We start from the raw sequence: 20725 nt of genomic DNA, 5'->3' as shown, positions 1-20725 counted from the left end.
GACAAGAATAAAAATCAGAGGGAAACACTGAATCCTTTTTTGCGTTTTGGGGAATTTTTTGCCATGAAAATAGATAATTGTATAAAATATTGGCACAAAGTATCAGCTATCAGCAGCTTGAGCCCAAAAATATCAATATCAGCCTTCATACCAGTTTGCACTTTCACCTTTCAGAGCTCTTCCAATCAGATTACAGCTTTAGGTGACATATGTATGAATGTACAAAGACAGAGGAGAAACTCATTGTGTGTCTGGGTTTCCAGAACCGTACAATACAATATTAATTAGAGCTGAGAATAAAGAATAAGTCTACATCGATATGTTCTGTTAATACATTTTATACTCATTGCAGCCTTGCAGTATATGACATCTTTGTGTGAGTATTATTGCAATCAGCCAAATAACTACACATGATCCTGTCCAGCTTGCATTGATAAGAAAATAAACAGCATAAAGCTCAGATTACTAGGATTATGTCATATTTTGCTAAATTGCAAAAAGGGTATAAAATATTGGGGTGAAGAGACGATTCTGTTTTTATATCCCCCATCTTCCTCTTATGATGATGTATCAACAAGCCATCTAAGTCCTGTATAGCAGTAAGCAAAGCACTCATCATGTGACTAGGCAGATAAGCATAGCAACATACCCTCAGAGGATGCTACACTCCTATGGTCCAACCACAGCTCTATTCAATTGCAGTTAATTTGATTCAAACTGCGTTTCAGTGGCACATTCATTCTATTGCTATTTTTTTTTATAGGTTGGATGTGACAACCCGGATGTTTTCCCGGATTTTTTGGTATTTAAAATTATGCCAAAAACGAATACACAGACACAGGTGTTCTGTGCTGTTTTCATGGCATCAGTTGGAAAAGGCGCACATAGACCCTCCAAAAGTTCTCAGAGTCATTCCTATGTTCCCAGGGTCCTATGTTCCCCAGTTCTAGGGTTAGGGTTAGTAGGGTTAGGGTTAGGTTGGTTGTGTATAGATGTTTATCCAGAGCTCTGACCACAACTGTTTCAAAAAACAGAGGGGCTTTTTATCAGAGCTATCCAGGTTATAGGCACTGGCCATCCAGGTCAGAGACCTTCAAAATCAAATAAAATGATAACCATTGGTTTTGTTGTGTTTATGAAGCCTTGTTCCAATAAAAAAAACTGGATAATATTTATGAAATATTTTAACTTGAAACGCGTCAAATTTGACCCGAACACAATAGGAGGGTTAATGTGTGTTAACAGAATATTGAACTGGGGAATTAAGGACGCTGGGAACATAGATACATCACTTTTACGTATGCTATGCTTTGCTCTTTCATTTTAATATAAATTCTTCAACCAGTAAACATGTTCACATGCACATCAAAAATGTGATAATGCGAGTAAGGCAGAGTCTATGCCGGGTTAGATTAAGGGGCGATTCTTGCCATCCCTTTCGGTGCAGGACAGGTATGTGTACAGTGCTTTTGTGCTCAGTAGGCTATTCCACTCAGCTTCCAAGTTTCTACAGTGCAAGTCATGTACTTCTTCCCGAAAGTATCGCCTTGAAAGTTTAATTGCAATTTTAAATGCAATAGAGATAGGCCAAAGGATGCGACAAATAACATGATGTCATATTGCGGAATCGTGGCTGTAATTGTTTAGATTAAATTAGATAGTGGCAGGACAGGAAATTAATTATTTTTTTAACGAAATACTCCAATTTCCACAATCCTCTACGGATAATGAAAATAAGTACCTCAGTCATGTCAACAGGATTATTATGGTTCCCTGGAGAATTTAATATCACCTCTTCTGTATACATATTTGTCTTCTCTCAGCAGAGGGGGGGGGATCTTTGTGACAGTGATGTAAAACACTACCGCTAAGGGACTCGAGTTTCATCAAGCTACAAATTCTGCTGGTTGTAACTTTAAGTTTTGATTCATTAATTCCTGTGTGGAGAAGATTTCCCACCAGTGACCACACTGACTCAATTAGTGGGGATGGGACGCTCTTCTCTGTTGCAGCCCCACTTTGTGATTTAAGCTGATAAGACAGGTGGATTTTGACATAAAAATCTTGCCTGGTGTAGCTTTAATTATCAGGTCAGTTGAAACCTGCTGTGGCACATAGACTGTTAGAATATTCCTCCCATCAACAAAAGCCTCACACATCCCAAGAGGGAGTTATAGCACAGTGATTCTCAACCTTTTTCATATCAAGGACCCCTAGTTTAGTCCATATTAGGGCCACGGACCCTAATTTGATGAGATATTGTCACTCAAACCCAAATCTAAGAATATCTTTATTGTTAGATATAATTTCTGAACAAGGTGTTTTAGTGCTGCAGGTAATCTTTGGTCCATGAATCAAGTACAATATTAATGAAAATCTTTCATCAGATTCAAACTAAAGTAAATCCTGCACACTGGCATCTTTTTTTTTTATTTAAACAAAATCACTTTACTTTATTTAACAATTTTACATTTCTAACAAATTTATGACAAGAAACTTGATATGAGTGGTAGTTTAAATCATTACTACTTGTGTAACCAGCCTTAAAATAGTGTAATTTTCAGTGCATTATGCATTAGTGCAATGACCCTCAACCTCTTTCATATCAAGGACCCCTAGTTTAATTGTTATTAGGGCCACAGACACCCATTTGATGAGATTTTGTCTCTCAGACCCAAATCTGAGAATATTTTTATTGTTAGATATGATTTTGTCCAGAATCCCATAACTATCTGTATTGTAGGTAGAGAGATAACAGAGAAACTATGATCAAAACAGTCATTCTTCTACATTCTCTAACTGTGTTAACTTCTTATAGATAGATAGATAGATAGATAGATAGATAGATAGATAGATATACTATCTATACTCTATCTATACTATATAGATAGATAGAGTACTTTATTTATCCCCCGTCGGAAATTACAGTGTTGCAACAGCAATTCACATAAATGACGAAAATGAGGTAGGTAAAGGAGGTAGAAAATGAGGTAGGTAAAAGTCAGAATTACAAAATACATATATGCACAAAAACTACACTACAACTACTATATACTATACAACTACTATACTACACTACACCACAACTACTATACTAGATACAAATAAATAGAATAGAATAAAGTAGAATTTTTAACTGTAAGGCAAGATATTGCTATTAATGTGCAAATTAAATATAAATGTATTAATGTGCAAATTAAATATAAATGTATTAATGTGCAAATTAAATTTAAATAAAATAAAATAAAATTAAATGAATGAATGAATGAATTAAATGAAATAATGCTGAAGTTTAACAATTCATCAATTTGCTGAGGACCCCCTGGAACCCCCCTCAAGGACCCCTGGCGGTCCCCGGACCCCCACGTTGAGGAACCACTGCCGTACTTTATAGTTCAGCGTTTCAGACAAAGAAGGACCGGGCTTACCCATCAGTATGACCACACACAGCAGAATAGCCATCACGGCTCCGGTGCTGAGACCCACGGGCAGGAAGACGGCCTCGGCCGAGCAGGACAGCAGGAAGCCTCCCGGCTCGCAGGAGCACACTCGGATGGTGAGCGTGGCCGTGCTGCTCTGGGCCGGGTAGCCGCTGTCCTCCACCACGACGGGGAGCGCGTAGACGTCCTGCCGCCGCCGCTGGAAGCCCAGGCGCCGCGTCACGATGCCGGCCGTGTTGTCTGGAAACAGAGATTTAAGATGGGAGATTTTTACAGTGGAGACTCAGGAGTTAGACACATGTAGCGTAGTAGTGAGGGCTGCACATTTACACACACACACATACACACACATATATAGTAGGGATGGGACGATATATCGCAATTCAACATATCGCGATACAAAATTGGGACAATACGTATCGCGGGGCAGAAAAATAGATCGCAATATTAGCTCCATTTTATTCTGCTGTATTAATCACAAATGTCAATTTTACAAGCTCTCCATTGAAGTTATATTATTTGCACTTTGTAATGGCATTTTTAAATCGGTAACACTTTACAATAAGGGTCACAAGTTAAGGGTTAGTTAATGCTTAATAAGCATTAACTAACCCTTAATTAACAGCTAACTAATGTGTAATTTACTAATGGTGTTCATGTTAACGTAGGTATTAATTTATACATTATTTAATAGTTTATAAAGATGGCTATTAAATAATGTATAAATGAATACCTTAGTTAACATGAACACCATTAGTAAATGATTACCAGACACATTATCTAACCCTTAACTTAGTGACCCTTATTGTAAAGTGTTACCTTTAAATCATTGTTTACATTCGAGCAAGCCAATGCCATCGCTAGAAACATTTGTGGCTCAGAAATAAACATAATTCTGCACCGTCATGCTTTGTTGTCACTGAACTTTTATTGATTACATCATATCGTGGTTGTATCAAATTGTGAACCCCATATCGCGTATCACCCAATCCCTAATACATAGCACAAGGTGGTAATAGCAAGCTGTAACCTGAGAAACGCGTGACCCAAGATGAAAAACCATATAAACTAAAATTATTCCATTGTCCTAAATTAAACATACTAAATGTAGTCATTGGAGGGATGTTTCTTCACAGTATGTGTGCACAACTGCATTCTTTGACTTACTTATTTCATCATTCAATTTCCAAGCAGCAGTCATTTACACACAGGGTGTAGTAAATGAGTTTGTATAACAAGATTACAGTATTACAAATGCATAATTTGTGATACTGCAGCCAGCTTGGCGCAACATTGACTCACTTGGAATTAGAAACCTATGCTTTACTATAAGAGCTGAACTCAAAGTGTTGCAGCAGTCAGGCTCACCAAAGTGGAAAAACGATTAAAAATACTTGAAAAAGTAGAGGGGATTAGTTGTATTACATGTTTGGAGAAAAAGGCATTTTGATTGTGCAATTATGATCACAAACATAATTTACACAAATTAGAAGTAATTGTTATCATTGTGTGGAGAGGATAACGCAATATACACATATAAAATAGAAAAGAAGGTAACACTTTACAATAAGGGTACACTAAGTTAAGGGTTAGTTAATGCTTAATAAGCATTAACTCCGTGTAAAAGAAAATGCATCACATTACTGAGCTTGCGAATTCCAGCAGGTAAACAGCAATCTGTGACAAATGACATTTCAATTTAAAAGAATCCTCTCCCATCAGTTGCAACATGTTGCATCAAAGTAAGGTGCTATCAACACATCTTCAAATGTACAAGCATGGACACCCAACAGGATTACACAAGTTTGACTACAGGAACATGAAATAAATGTGTCAAATTTTTCCTTTTTCACTGTTCTGTTTCCAGCAACACTAGTTAGTTTCCCAGCAGAGATCAGCTGGTGGAGTTCATTTGAAACCACGCTCTAGTACAAAAGAGCTTCTACAGTGGTAGCTGTCATGTATACCAGTGATTCTCAACCTCTTTCATATCAAGGACCCCTAGTTTAGTCCATATTAGGGCCACGGACCTCCATTTGATGAGATTTTGTCTCTCGGACCCAAATCTGAGAATATTTTTATTGTTAGATATGATTTTGTCCAGAATTCCATGACTATCTGTGTTGTAGGTAGAGAGATAATAGTGAAACTATGATCAAAACAGTCATTCTTCTACATTCTTTAATTGTGTTAACTTCTTGTAAATTAAATAATGCTGAAGTTTAACAATTCATCAATTTGCTGGGGAACCCCTAGAGCCCCCTCAAGGACCCCTGGTGGTCTCCGGACCCCATGTTGAGAACCACTGATGTATACAACATACGGTCACGTAAGTTGTAACACCTCTAGCTCTTATAACAGGTTTCTAGATCATTCTTTGGGTTTTATGAAAGCTGAGAGAGCACAATAGGCCCTTTTACTTCAGCAGGGTATAGATCAGTTCTCACCATTGCTAGCAATGTTAAAAAGCCAACTTTCGGTCGCCCATAACTCTGTCTGTGATAACTTATTTTATGATTCAACATAATGTACAACACAATACAGGTGTTGTCACTGACATGTCTTTCTGTTTCTGTTGTCAGACGACTGCAACACTATAAAAAAAGTGATTTGATTGAGGGTCACAAAATGCTAATTAGCGTTAGCCTTGGTTCGCTAGTTAGCATTCCGTGAGCCTTGATCACAGTTACTTGCGCATAGGGCTGGGTGATATGGTTGAAATCAATATCATGATAATCATAAGGATTTTTCTCGATATCAATATATATCACGATATGGTTCATGTATGCAAAATCACGTTAAATAATCAAATTAATGTTCATCTCATTGAACCGAATGATAATGTTAGGTGTGATGTCAAACAAAACAGAAATATTCAAATAATATTCCTACCATACCTCATTTTATCAGAGTTTTTAAGTAAAATTTGCTTGTCATCATCAATTTAGACAGCAGAAATGTGTGTCACGATATTAAAATATCTTCATATCATCACGATATGATTCCACTGAAAGACGATAAACGATAATATTGAATTATTGCCCAGCCCTACTTGTGCAGTAAGAAAGATAGAAACAGAAAGATATGTCAGTGACAACACCTGTATTGTGTTATACATTATGTTGAAACACAAAATAAGTTATATCTCAGACAGTTATGGGCGACAAAAAATTGGCTTTTTAAACATTGCTGCCAATGGTGAGAATTGAGCTATACCCTGCGGAAGTACGGCAACCATGTTTGTGAAAAAGGTCTATTCACTGCCCCAAATGACAGCTTCAACATTTCATATGCGAATAAAAGAGGATGTGTAGTTCATATAGATAGAGCAGAATGTTTAAAACGGTGCTGCTTCCAGACTAGTCAGTGGTAGACAGCCTTTCAGCGTGAGGCGTATATGTGTGTGTGTGTGTGTGTGTGCGTGTGTGTCAGAACAGATTCACTCTCCCTCGGTCAGACAGAGATGTAGCTTGACAAGGTAGAGACCATTAAGGCACCTTGTTCCTGTTATACACACACACACATACACACGCTCCAGTTCTCCTTGGTGGCTGCAGGCCTCTATGTCTCACACTATCAGACCTGATGCTGACTGTATTGGTACAAAAAATACAACAATGCTTGTTAGATGGTGAGAAGTTGCAGGGCAAGAACAGGAAATGTCAGGAGAGGCTTTGTTAAAGCTGATCAGTCCCTGGCAACACTCTCAGCCAATGGAGACAGACACAGTTGCCATTCACCAGGGAGAGGAATTGGTAGTAAGGGAATTGATAATTGGCAAAAAAAATCATATTTTTATCGCATAAAAGCACAGCAATAAAACTTCAAGTACAAAATGATGAAGACAGAAAGAGGACAACACAAGCAAATTCCTCATTTCTGCAGCAAAGGCAAAAAAGACAAACAAAAACAAAACAACTGAAATAAAATTAACACATTCAAAATTAAGGTTTTTCATACAAATATGAAATGCTGGCTGAAGCAAAATCGCAGTTGCATGGCTTTTTAATCATTTCATTATTGCTTATTTTATTGTCATTTGTTGGTCTTTCCATTCCTCCTTTAAATTATGCTTCATAATTGTGTATCACCTTGATATTTTCTTCCCTTTTTTCTCTTTTTAATGAAATCTTAACTAGGGACAGCAGTTGCAAATGAGCAATAGTTATAATCTCTGTACACAGAACATCAGTTGCATCAACTTGTTTGTAACCGGTTGAAGTGGCCCTATGTTAATTTGCATTGTCCCTATCAAATAAATTAATAAATAAAATGAAACTGACAACAGCACAGCATGGTGGAAAATAAAAAGGCCCTGATGAAGAAAATAATATTGTGGTTTAGAGGTTTTTGGCTTACCAGTCTTGTCAGCATTCATTTGATATTTTGACGACCTGTTATTATATCTTTGGATATATGCATGTAATACTTTGATATTTGTATTCTGCTTTGTATTTATTCCTATGAAATGTGCTATTGTGTGTGTGTGTGTGTGTGTGGGTACGCATATGCCTGCGTGGATGTCAATAGGTTGTTGGTCCATTTGTAGTGGAGATGATAGGTTTTTTATTGTTTCTGTTCACCTGCCCAGGGACTACAGATGGAAATTAGTTAGCAGCTAAATCTGGTACAAAGCATCTTCTCTCTTTGTTTGAGATTAATGTATTTTGTACATGGTCCATGATATAAATAAACTCAATAAACTAAACTAAACTAAATCAGTTGGACCGCGATCGATCTTGCTTTGTCTCCTTTGTGCCGATGTTTCCCAGAACGATGACCGTGTTCAAACTCAATTTGCCTTTAGTCCGTTTCAAGCTTTTTCCGAGATTGTCTTTCTGATCTTCTCCTCGGCTTCAGCCTGTGTTTGATGTGCTGTCTCCGGCGTTCCTTTGCAAATGAAATGGCTGAAGTGAGACTGAATAGGCTGTTTTATCCGTCAAGATGAGAAGACTTGTGCACATAGTAGTTATGTCCTTCTGAATAATTTCTTTGAATTAGATCTTAAAACAACCCAACTTTTGGGTGAACTTTAGACCGATGTGAAGTTATGGAACCTCTTGTCTCTTCATCTAGTCCTTTACTGAAGGAGTCCGTGAGCTTTTGGGTTTTCTCATGTGATCCATCAGAAAACAGACGGATAAGAAATATTGACGGATAGATTTCTGTCTGTTGGTTTGTTTTGGAATGTCAACACGGTGGGCGAGGCAGAAGCACAGGAAAGTAAAGCTTTGCTCATACTGGAGCTAAAAAAAAGAAGATTATACAGCATAAATTAAATAAGAAACTGACCTGGAAAACCTACAATCATCCCGGCGTTATACCAGGCTTACTCCGTTTTATCTTTGCTTTGGTCGTACCATCGTCTCTGTGTTCGCTGCTATTTTTCCCCAAACAAACGGCGGCGTTTGTTTGTTAGTTTGTTAGTTAGTTTGTTTGTTTGTTTGTTTGTTTGTCTGTCTGTTTGTCTGTTAGCAGGATTACGGAAAAACTACTGGCCCGATTTTCATGAAACTTCGTGGAAGGGTGTAGCATGGGCCAAGGAAGAACCCATTAAATTTTGGAGCGGATCCGGATCCGACTCACGAACGAGGGTTAGGGGGCGGAGGTCTGCGCTCTCTGATTGCCCTTCTAGTTGGCTAAATGGATAGTGACAAATCCTGTCCAGAAAAAGTTCAGCTAAGTTGAACTTTCTGTCCATCAAAACGCGACAGACGGAGCGTCATCAGCCCTGTCTGGACAATGGACAGCACCAGACTACCTCTCAGAAATGCTTTTGGTTTATGAACCAGGAAGGCCTGGGCCGTCAGATCCTCCGGTTCTTCTCTTTTAGCTGTTACCACAAAGCAGAACAAAAACATTTGGTGGTGCTGCTTTCAGCCGTTACGCTCCAAGCCGCTGGAACAGCCTTCCAGAGGATCTGAGAGGAGCTGCTGAAAATATTGATATTTTTAAACGTAAACTAAAAACCCATCTATTCAGTCTGGCTTTTATGTAGTGTTTTATAATTTTATTGTTTTAGTATTTATACTTATTTTATTTATTATCATTATTATTTTTTCTATTTTGTTTTATCAACATTTCACTGTTGATCATTATTATTTATTTTATCCTATTTTATTAACATTTTACTGTTTTACTATAATAAATGTATTTTGTGTAGTATTTCATAATTTTATTTTTATTGTTCTTTTTATTGCTTGTATTATCTTTTATTGTTTATCTTTTATTATCTTAACTACCCATCTTTTATTGTTGTCTTATTCAATTAACTTTTTGGGGGTTTTTTTTGTTGTTTTGGGGCGCATTAGTCTCTAAATCAATTTTTAACATCCAACGTTTTGTCAATCACTTGTAAAGCACTTTGAATTGCATTTGATCTGTTTGAAAGGTGCTATATAAATAAAGATTGATTGATTGATTGATTTTGAAAACGAATTGAAATGAATGGAGACGGACAGACACAACAGATCAGTGTGGCCTAAAGCTCTCCTGCTAGTCCAGTAAGTCGTGTCCCTTTGAGGCGGAGATACAATCCTCATCACTTTTAATTGCCTGTGGTGTCACGACTTACACATTGAAGTCGCTCCCATCCAAGTCAGAGGAGAACAAAGAAGCAAACAGTCCACTTCCATCGCTCTCTTGAGAGAAAAACTGCAACTTTATTCTCAACGAGAGCAGCAGTCAGGCGAGGCCTTACGCTTACACATGCGATCGCACTTCTTAAAACACTTTGAAAAAAAAAAAACTCGAGTTCAGCGAGCGAGGCAACAGGCAACACAACAGTTCAAAACATAACAGGGAAAACAGGAAGGAAGATGGGAACAGGGTTCACTGATGTTGCATCGTGAAAACAGTTCCAGGCTATTTTTAGGCCCCAACCTACAGACTGCGGCAGAACTTCCCTGAAAGTTTCCATCGACAGAAACTTATATGCCAGAGCCGTGTCTGATCTATGTACCTTTAAGCAAGAAAACTCTACATAAGACTTTGTTTCAATTTTCAAGATGACTTTTTCTCCCAACGCTCGTCACTCTCTCAGCACTTTAAAAGGACTCTTGGCAAAATGCAGTCGAACCCAAAGAGCTACACTAAACCAATGTCTTCTAACAACAGTGGGAACAAAGTCTGCAACAAAGTCTACAAAGTCTGCAACTACCGTTGAGTCTCCAACCAAAATCCCCGCAAATATAGGGAGGTAGTTGAAGACGAGTACATGGCTCCAAATACCATCCAAATGCTAACAGGGCGATATTAGAGAGCCGATGGTCTACAGCAGTGATTCTCAACCTTTTTCATATCAAGGACCCCTAGTTTAGTCCATATTAGGGCCACGGACCCCCATTTGATGAGATTTTGTCTCTCGGACCCAAATCTGAGAATATTTTTATTGTTAGATATGATTTTGACCAGAATTCCATGACTATCTGTATCATAGGTAGAGAGATAACAGAGAAACTATGATCAAAACAATCATTCTTCTACATTCTCTAATTGTGTTAACGTCTTGTAAATGAAATAATGCTGCAGTTTAACAATTCATCAATTTGCTGGGGACCCCCTGGAACCCCCTCAAGGACCCCTGGTGGTCCCCGGACCCCACGTTGAGAACCACCGCGTTAGTAAACCAAGAATAGAAATGCAAAATGACGAAGGACCCAGGATGCTTTGTTGTCTCAAAAGTAGGATCTGTTGTTGAATCTGTTCACCAACGTGTTAAATGTCAGTTTTCAGTCTATTTTCGTGGTCTCATTCAAATGAATGGGAAGTAAAAATCCCAACACTACAAACTCGTGCAGCTGCATCTGATCTTGGTGAGTAGCTTATATTCTGGATTTCATGGTGGTCAAGTGTCAAATAACCCCCGTGTTAAAACTAAGTGGAATATTGCTTTAAGTTTTCAGCTTTATGTGTTAATGCACAAATCAAGTAGCTCTTATTGTTATTGCCAAGGCTGCTGGAATTTGTCTCAGTACAGATGAAATATTGATTTGACAATTATAAAACAAAACAAATGTGAACAAACACATATATGTCTATGCAATCAGAAAACATTGGGTCATTATGTCACTGTCTACTACATCAGTGATTCTCAACCTTTTTCATATCAAGGACCCCTAATTGACTTCACATCAGAGCAATGGACCCCCATTTTTTTTGTTGTTTAACTGTATTGTATATGCTTTTTATTACAATGATGCTTTTAACTATTGTATGTTGTATTATTCTAGGATGCCTAACAACATCAGGCAAAGGGACTGCCGATGAAAACTAGCCTTTGACTAACTCGGGTACCTTTACATTTGTTTGAATGTTAATTAATGTACATTGTCCCTTTTCAAAAAAAGAAATTTAAATTTGATGAGATTTTGTCTCTCAGACCCAAATCTGAGAATATTTTTATTGTTAGATATGATTTTGCCCAGAATACCATGACTATCTGTATTGTAGGTAGAGAGATAACAGTGAAACTATGATCAAAATAGTCATTCTTCTACATTCTCTAATTGCGTTAAGTTCTTGTAAATTAAATAGTGCTGAAGTTTAACAGTTCATTTGCTGGAGACCCCCTGGAACCCCCTAAAGGACCCCTGGTGGTCCTCGGACCCCATGTTGAGAAACACTGTACTACATAAACCTCACTCACTGCCAGCCAATACTCTCAATGATAAAGTATTGTTGGCTTTTCCAGAATTCATAGAAGTAAGAGGTTGTCTTTATTTTGAATGTGCATATGGTTAATTGCACTTTCCCATAGCTCTCATTTTTATGTCAATTCAGGTCTTAGTTTTTATTTTTATTTTTTGTATTTGAGGTCAAGTGTTCAGACAATATTAGAAAAAATAGTGAGAGAGTGGCGCTGGAGTAGCAATGATTGCTGTACACACACTTTAATTAATTCCTTTCTTTCCTCCTTTAGAGAAATAGCACTACTACAATATTGTGACTCATAGCATCTTGTGCATCCAGTCTTGGTTCTTTTGAACCTGGGTGATGCTCAAATGTTAACAACAAAATAAATAAGCTATAATATGAAAAGTGTTTGTATTTGTGTTCATATTCAATATATGAAATTTCATTCTGACAGGATACATTTGTATTTGTTGAATATGAACACCAACCAACTAAACCCTCTGTCTGTTAACACCACAGCAGAAACAACCTCCCTGATCCAGACATGTCTCTCTCTCCACTCAAATGTTGTTTCTTCCCTCCCTTCCTTCCCTCTCTCTCCCTCTCTCTCTCTCTCTCTCTCTCTCTTCCCTCCTTCCTTACTTCCAAAATCCCGCACGGTGAAGTTCCTGTTGTGAAGCTCCTTGGGGGACTTGAAGAAGAACCTCTGGCCGACGGGAGGAAGGTCTTTGTCCACGGCGCTGACGGTCTGGATCACCTGGTCAGGCAGCAGACAGATGGAAAAACTGCTCAGCACGTTTAATCAGAGCAACAGACCGACTGAATCACAGACACACAGGGAGACATATAGATACAGACCCAGTAACAGACAAACAGCAAGGTTATAGCTCGGTTCTCACTATTGCTAGCAATGTTAAAAAGCCAACTTTCTGTCACCCATAACTCTGTCTGTGATCACTTATTTATTGTTTCAACATAATAATAATAAACTTTATTTGTATAGCACCTTTCATACAAGAAATGCAGCTCAAAGTGCTTTACAACAAAGAAATTACATGCACCAAGTGCTTCACATAAAACTTGATAATAATAGTAAAAATAAGATAAAGATGAGAATAGAATATATAGAATGCATCTTCACATGAAAATAGACATAGAATGAGCATAAAAACAGGGATAGAGTGCCATAATTAATGTAAAATAAGATGGAGAATAAAACCCACTTGATAATAGTAAAAATAAGATAAAAATGAGGAATGCATAACGTAAGATGGAAAATAATAGAAAATAGAGTACATAGAATGCATAAAATCAAGTAAAATACAACATTTTAAAAGAAGTGCAGCAGTGCATAAGTGCGAAACAAAGTGCAAAAAAGAGTTTCAGGCCTGTATCAGGAAAGTCAGAGCTAGTTAAAGGCTAAAGTGAAGAGATACGTTTTTAGTTTTCTTTTAAAAATATTTAGCGAGTTGGCTTCCCTGATATCTATAGGTACTGTGTTCCATAGCTTTGGGGCGTAATTGACTGTTTCGGCTGTTGCCGGGCAACTATAAAAAGTGATTTGATCAAGGTTCACAAAATGCTAACAGTATGGAAATTAGTGTTAGCCTTGGTTAGCCAGTTAGCATTCTGTGAGCCTCGATCACAGTTACTTGCGCAGTCATCTGACAACAGAAACATAAAGATATGTCAGTGACAACACCTGTATTTTGTTATACATTATGTTGAAACACAAAATTAGTGATCACAGAGTTATGGGCAACAGAAAGTTGGCTTTTTAACATGGCTGGCAATGAGGGTGAGTAGACGATGACAGAATTTTTCATTTTTGGGTGAACTATTCCTTTAAAACGACATATACACAGTATACAGACAGTCCTGTTACCTGTCCCACTTTGGCGTTTTCGCAGACGAAGGTGTCCGATGGGACAGCCAGCTCAGGGGGGAACTCGTTGACATCCAGCACATTGACTGTCACTGATACTTTGGCGGATAGCAATGGATTGTCTGCAAAGTTCCACACAAACTAATATGGTTATACAGTCATTGGCAGCCTGGTAGCACTTACTGGTAGTCTGTTCATCCAAGATACTGACTGTCTATCGTGGGACAATGGTTATACATTCAGATATGTGGAGGCAGCAGGGCATTGACAGTCAACACTTGTAAGACAAAAAATTATATTTAGATATAAACTCCTCCCGAAATAGATAGATAGAGAGATGGGTAGGTAGAGAGAGAGAGATACAGTCATTTAGCACTTATCTAGAACTACTTATGACAAGTGCAACAGTAAAGTGTAAGAGTCATCATGTAAGACAGAAGTGCAAGGGAAAGAAATATAATTTATATAACATTTTTCTTTTTTTTTTTTTTAGCATTTTTACCAACTTGAATAACTTGAGCCATTTTGTAAAGTAGTAGCTCAAAAAATATGACAATCTTCTAATTCGACACCTCGACTTCACTTATTGAGTTAACCGTGGTGCAAAATGCAACAGTCACACTTGTACAAACAATTGCAGTTATCACACACAATGTGAAAATCCAGCTCATTCATTCAGCACAGTACAACAGTGGTGTTGGTTGTTGTATAGACCAATGTTTCCCTCACTCTGCCAGGAGAAGCTACACCCAATCACCCAGAACAATTCCATTTGGTTTCAGTGCAGTGTTTTAGTATCCCATGGTCAAAAAGCTGGTTCAGCGAATTTCATTAGTATTGGTTTCAATGGAGGATAATGTGTCATAATGGTTTCAATGGAGGATATTAAACTCCCATTGGGTAACTGCTGTTTCAGAGAATTTCATTTGTATTGGTTTCAATGCAGAGTTCTAGTGTCCCATGGTCTAAATGCTGTTTCAGAAAGAATTTCATTCGTAATGGTTTCAATGGGGGATTTTAACTTCCCATGGTGTAAATATTGTTTCAGAGAATTTCATTTGCATTGGTTTCAATGGAGAGTTTTAGTGTCCCATGGTCTAAATACTGTTTCAGAAAATTTTATTCATAATGGTTTCAATGGAGGATTTTAACTTCCCATGGTCTAAATGTTTCAGAGAATTTCACTAGTATTGGTTTCTATGGAGAGTTTTAGTGTCCCACGGTCAAAAAGCTGTTTTCACAGAATTTCATTTGTATTGGTTTCAATTGAGTGTTAGTGTCCTATGGTCTAAATGTTGTTTCATAGAATTTCATTTGTATTGGTTTCAGTGGCAAGTTTTAGTGTCCCATGGTCAAAAAGCTGTTTCACCGAATTTCATTAGCATTGGTTTCTATGGAGAGTTGTAGTATGCCACTTTCTAAATGCTGTTTCAGAAAATTTCATTCTCAACAGCTTCAGTGGAGAGTTTTAGTGTTCCACGGTCTAAATGCTGTTTCAGAGGCTTTTCCACTCATCAAAAAAAAAGAAGACAATTCTCAGAGAAACACTGTTACAGCCCCTAACGTTTATGTGCCACATTCTATGTGCCAAAGCAAAATAATGCTGCAATGTTTTTTCTCCCCCGTGGATGCCAGTTGAAAAGTCATAATCACCTTCATCCACTAGATGGGGCCAGATACTCGCACAAAGACTTTGACATGCCTTCTCCTGCTGTGTGCATTCTGTATCCTCTTCTCAAGCAATTGGCAGACAACCTTTCCCCCAATACTTTGGATCATCTTGACATTTTAACCTGATCCCCATATTTGCAAAAGCTGCTTTTTCATTCCAATACATCATTGTGACGGGGTTAGAGGCAATATATTGTCGCAGCAGCTATTAAGGAGGGCTGGGAGATTTGTGCCCCGCCACCCTTTGCCTCCGCAAGAAGCTTAGAGGAGCAAATCGTATGGTGCCGAGACAGTTTGGATGAGTTAAGCTGCTTGCTCAAATTTACTAAATTTAGTTTCCGCCACAGTAACTACAGCTGCAGTCCAACGAAACATGCAGTACTTTGGGGGAGACAGTGGCACATAGCAGTTGTTTAAGCTGCTTTCTTCGCTCTAAATGAGGTGGAAGGCCAGCATCTATTCAGCATACCAGGGAATAGCATCATTCCCTCAACTGTTTTTATGATTATATGTCATACATCTGTTCTTTCTTTCTTTCTTTCTTTCTTTCTTTCCTTCTTTCTTTCCTTCTTTCTTTCTTATGCACAGGACATTCTAAGACAACACTATAAGAGATCTTATAAGTATAAGATCTATTTTAGTGTTGTCTTAGAGTGTCCTGCGCGTAAGAAAGAAGGAAAAAAGAAAGAAAGGAAGAAAGAAAGAAAGAAAGAAAGAAGGAAAGAAAGAATAGATATATAAATGTACGACATCTAATCATAAAAACATGCAAGGGAATGAGGCTATTCCCTGTTAGAAATATTAGTATAAGATCTTTTTTGAGTGTCCTCTTAGACTGTCCTGTGCGAAAGAAAGACAGAGAGAAAGAGAGAAAGAAAGAAAGAAAGAAAGAAAGAAAGAAAGAAAGAAAGAACAGATAAATGCATGACATGTAATCATAAAACCATGTGAGGAAATTATGCTATTCCCTGTTAGAAAGAATGAATACACTGTTCAAGTCAATATTTCTTTCATTCTTTCTTTTGTTCTTTCTTTCTTTCTTTCTTTCTTATGCACAGGACACACTAAGACGACACTAAAAGAGATCTTATACCACTGTTCAAGTCAATATTTCTAACAGGGAATCGCATCATTGCCTCACATGGTTTCATGACTATATGTCATATATTTATCTGCTCTTTCTTTCTTTCTTTCTTTCTTTCTTTCTTATGCACAGGACACTCTACGAGGACACTAAAAGAGATCTTATACTAATATTTCTAACAGGGAATAGCCTCATGATTACATGGCATACATTTATATATCTATTCTTTCTTTCCTTCTTTCTTTCTTTCTTTCTTTCTTTCTTTCTTTCTTCCTTCTTTCTTATGCGCAGGACACTCTGAGACAACACTAAAATAGATCTTATACCAATGTTCGAAGTAAATATTTCTAACAGGGAATAGCTTAGTTCCCTCACATTCATTCCCTTTATGATTACATGGCATACATTTATCTATTTGTTCTTTCTTTCTTTCTTTCTTTCTTTCTTTCTTTCTTTCTTTCTTTCATTCTTTCTTTCTTTCTTTCTTTCTTTCTTTCGCACAGGACACTCTAAGAGGACACAAAAAGAGATCTTATATTAATATTTCTAACAGGGAATTGCCTCATTCCCTCGCATGTTTTTATGATTACATGTCATACATTTATATATTTATTCTTTCTTTCCTTCTTTCTTTCTTTCTTTCTTTCTTTCTTTCTTTCCTTCTTTCTTATGCACAGAGAACACTAAAAGAGCTCTTATACCACTGTTCACATAAAATCTAACAGGGAATAGCTTCATTCCATCACATTCATTCCCTTTATGATTACATGTCATACATTTATCTATTCTTTCTTTCTTTCTTTCTTTCTTTCTTTCTTTCTTTCTTTCTTTCGTATGCACAGGAGGACACTAAAAGACATCTTATACTTCTACCACTGTTCAAGTGAATATTATTGGTGAGTAACAGTAACAATGCCGAGGCGACTTCATTACAGCCAAAATTACTACTAACCACCGATCACACAAAGTTGAATAGTGCACAAATTGTTCTAGCAAAGCTGCGTATTCAGACGTCGATAAACTAGTGTGAAATTGAGTACATTGGGAAGTGAGATGACATTTATGGCCGCTAGTTTAAAAAAAAAATCCTCTTTAATTCACCAAGGAGGACCGGCTCTTTGAATTCTGTAATGAAGCAGAGGGAGCAGAGAACATGAAAGCCCTTTTCCATAATTTACTTTTGACTTTATGGACAGACAGCAACAACAAAATCCCGAGATTGTGAGTCAGTAATATCCATCAAATGTGGTGGATTAAAAGTAATTGAAGTGCACAAAAAAGAAGGAAGGGGGTCACTGTGAAATTCAGTAATACATTTCTAAACTGATCCCTGACCTATATGAAATATAGCAGTCAAATGTATTATTTAAAGGTATGCATTAAAAGGCGTTTCAAACAACTAGGAACAGGGCAATGTTATTTTTTTAAGGGGGAATATGTGTTTGTAGTTGTGACCACAGCCAACCATAAAATGTATTTCCGTAAAACTAAACTGTGCTTTTAACAACACGGAGTGAATAAAAACAGTATGCATTTGATACAATATGCATTAGATGCACTTTTACTTAATTGCTGTGTATGTCTAATAATCAATTCTATTGTTTTATTATTTTAATATCTTATTGTATACTTTATTTTAGTTTATTCTTACTTGTGTGTTCTTTTTATAATGCTTTTATTTCATTGTCATTTTGTTGGATTCTGATTTTATTTTTGCTGTTGTGAAGCACTTTGTAATTATGTTTTGAAAGGTGCTATACAAATAAAATGTATTATTATTATTATTGATGCAGGAATTATTGTAGAGGGATAATTCCCCTTGTCCTAATTTTGTCCCCCTGTCTCCCCCCCCAAATCTATGTTTATGTGTTACAGACTTTATAAAGTATCGCAGAAAACAAAAAATACAAAAACATAAGTTTTTAAAATTTATATAAAAAATCAAGGGCGCCTAAGACTTTTACACAGTACTGTATTTGCATAGTTTTTGTGCAGCTTGAGCATGTTTTATATATTGTGTGCACCAAACAGCATGTCATGCACACAGTTACCACAAAATACATGTTTTTCCTTATAGGATGACCACTCCTGTAGTCTGTATTCTTCAGTTTGGGATGTAGGATGTTCTTGCTGCGAAATACTTACTGACTTTGGTTGCCACCGCAGTGATATTGTGCAGAGTAGCTGCCTCTCTGTCCAGGTATTCATTCGTCGATAGGGTTCCCTCAACGGTGTCAATGTCAAAGCAGCTATCAGACTCCTTCTGCCACTCCAAGGAATACCTGCAGAGACAAGGCCAGTTCACAAAGTCTACATATGAATATATGGACACATGTCACACTGTAAAGCAGGGGTGCTTTGACTGCAAAGGACCTGAATGTGAGAAAAATGTTCTCACCTTGGCACTGGGGCACATTAAAGCCAAGTGTCTCTTAAGGGTCGTGACCAGAGGTGGTAGAAGTACACAAATTCCCTACTCAAGTAAAAGTGCAAATACTCATCTAAAAATATACTCTGCTAGAAGTTGAAGTACCGTTTCAAATCCTTCACTCAAGTCAAAGTATAAAAGTACATGGTCTTAAATTTACTTTAAGTATAAAAGTAAAAGTCGTTCTCTAAAAAAATAATTTCTAATGTTCTAAACTGGTTTTCTGTTGAGCGCTCCTCTGAATCCCAGATGAGAAAGAGTCTGCAGCTCAAATCACAAATGTTAATTCTAGCAGCTGAATTCACTAACGTTAATTCTCTCTCTTGTTGCTTCTCTCTTTGTCCCTTTCCTTCCTTTGTGGTGTTGCTTTGCTGAACAAGCAGCCAATCACATCTGGCTCTTGATCAGCTGCTTCGGGGATGGAAGCTGTCTGATGCACAAAATAATTTTTCTTTAGAAAATCAGTTGATGATTTCCCGAGAGTAACGAGTCTGTTTTGAAAATGTAATGAGTAGAAAGTACAGATTTTTCTTTTGAAATGTAGTGAGTAAAAGAAAAAAGTCTTCAGTGAAAGAAAAACTTGAGTAAAGTACAGATACTTGAAAATCCTACTCAAGTACAGTAATTAAGTATTTATTTCATTTCATCATTTTTAAATATTTTCCAATGTGTCCATAATGTAATATGGACATTATGTTTGCTGTCTATCATTTTTTATCTGTAACCAGCAGCTAGAATAAACAAAACAAAAAAAAAACTGTGGATATAGAGCCGCGGGATACAGAATATCTGGCAGCCACTTTGGTATTAATCTTTTGAAGTATTACCGGTCAGTGTGGCAGTGTGACACTTATTGATTTATACGCCAAAGAAGTTTGATAAATTGTTTTCATTTTATACGCCAAAGACAAATTTTACTGGTGGCGCTTGGTGGGTATTGATTTCAGGCCCTATAAATGACAGACTTCACTGTAGTTACTACGTTAATGTCTAAAAATGTACCTTACCCACATCAAACTAAGAGTAAATACTTAAAAAATTATTAAAATACAAGTAATGCTACTCAAAACCTACTTAAAAACCTAGAGTGCCGTATTTCCTCTAATAGTGGCCGGTAGTCAATTAAAAGCCAGGTCTCCGATAATGTCCAGGGCCGTGGTCGACACGAACAAATAAAGGCCGGCCCCAAATACAGGCCGGGGAAAAAAACAAAGGAAAAAACAACAGTGGATACCGGTAAACTCCTGGTGCCTGTTATATAATGTAACTGTAGTTTGTAGTAACGTACAAGTGCCACAAGATGGCAGTATGCCACAAGATGGCTCGGCCGGCGGAAGTCTCTGGAGCGTGCCGTCGTTGATTACCGTAATTATCGGTAATGCATTGTAGTAACAAGAAAACGGCTACCTAACGAACCCCAACAGAAGCAGATCAGAAAACAAGGAGGCTTCGTACTAAAATATGAGCAAATATACTTATCAAACAGAGGGAATTAGAAGTAAAGGCCTGTCTCTAATATAAGCCTGCTTCCAATAAAGGCCTGGTACCCTCTGCAGTTGAGGTAAATAAAGGCCCGGGCCAAT

The 20725-nt window shown here is 37.4% G+C and overlaps 1 protein-coding gene across 1 annotated transcript in view; it reads right to left on the bottom strand.

Moving 5' to 3' along the window:
• The window catches only part of LOC139667293 (cadherin-12-like), a 90369-nt gene that overhangs the window by 10067 nt on the left and 59577 nt on the right, over positions 1-20725 (bottom strand). Inside the window, exons 8-11 of the mRNA XM_071546743.1 lie at positions 18860-18996; positions 13960-14081; positions 12717-12831; positions 3429-3680 (exon numbers count right to left, since the gene is read on the bottom strand). Coding sequence (XP_071402844.1) covers positions 3429-3680; positions 12717-12831; positions 13960-14081; positions 18860-18996 — 626 coding nt within the window. The remainder of the gene's footprint in view (positions 1-3428; positions 3681-12716; positions 12832-13959; positions 14082-18859; positions 18997-20725) is intronic.

The sequence above is a fragment of the Centroberyx affinis genome, unplaced genomic scaffold, assembly GCF_046629955.1.
Source record: "Centroberyx affinis isolate AG114_WGS23_722 - 3 ecotype Tasmania unplaced genomic scaffold, CSIRO-AGI_Caff_v1 ptg005425l_1, whole genome shotgun sequence".
Taxonomy (NCBI): Eukaryota; Metazoa; Chordata; class Actinopteri; order Beryciformes; family Berycidae; genus Centroberyx; species Centroberyx affinis.
The sequence above is the reverse complement of the archived record's forward strand: the minus strand, read 5'-3'. Positions and strand labels throughout refer to the sequence as shown.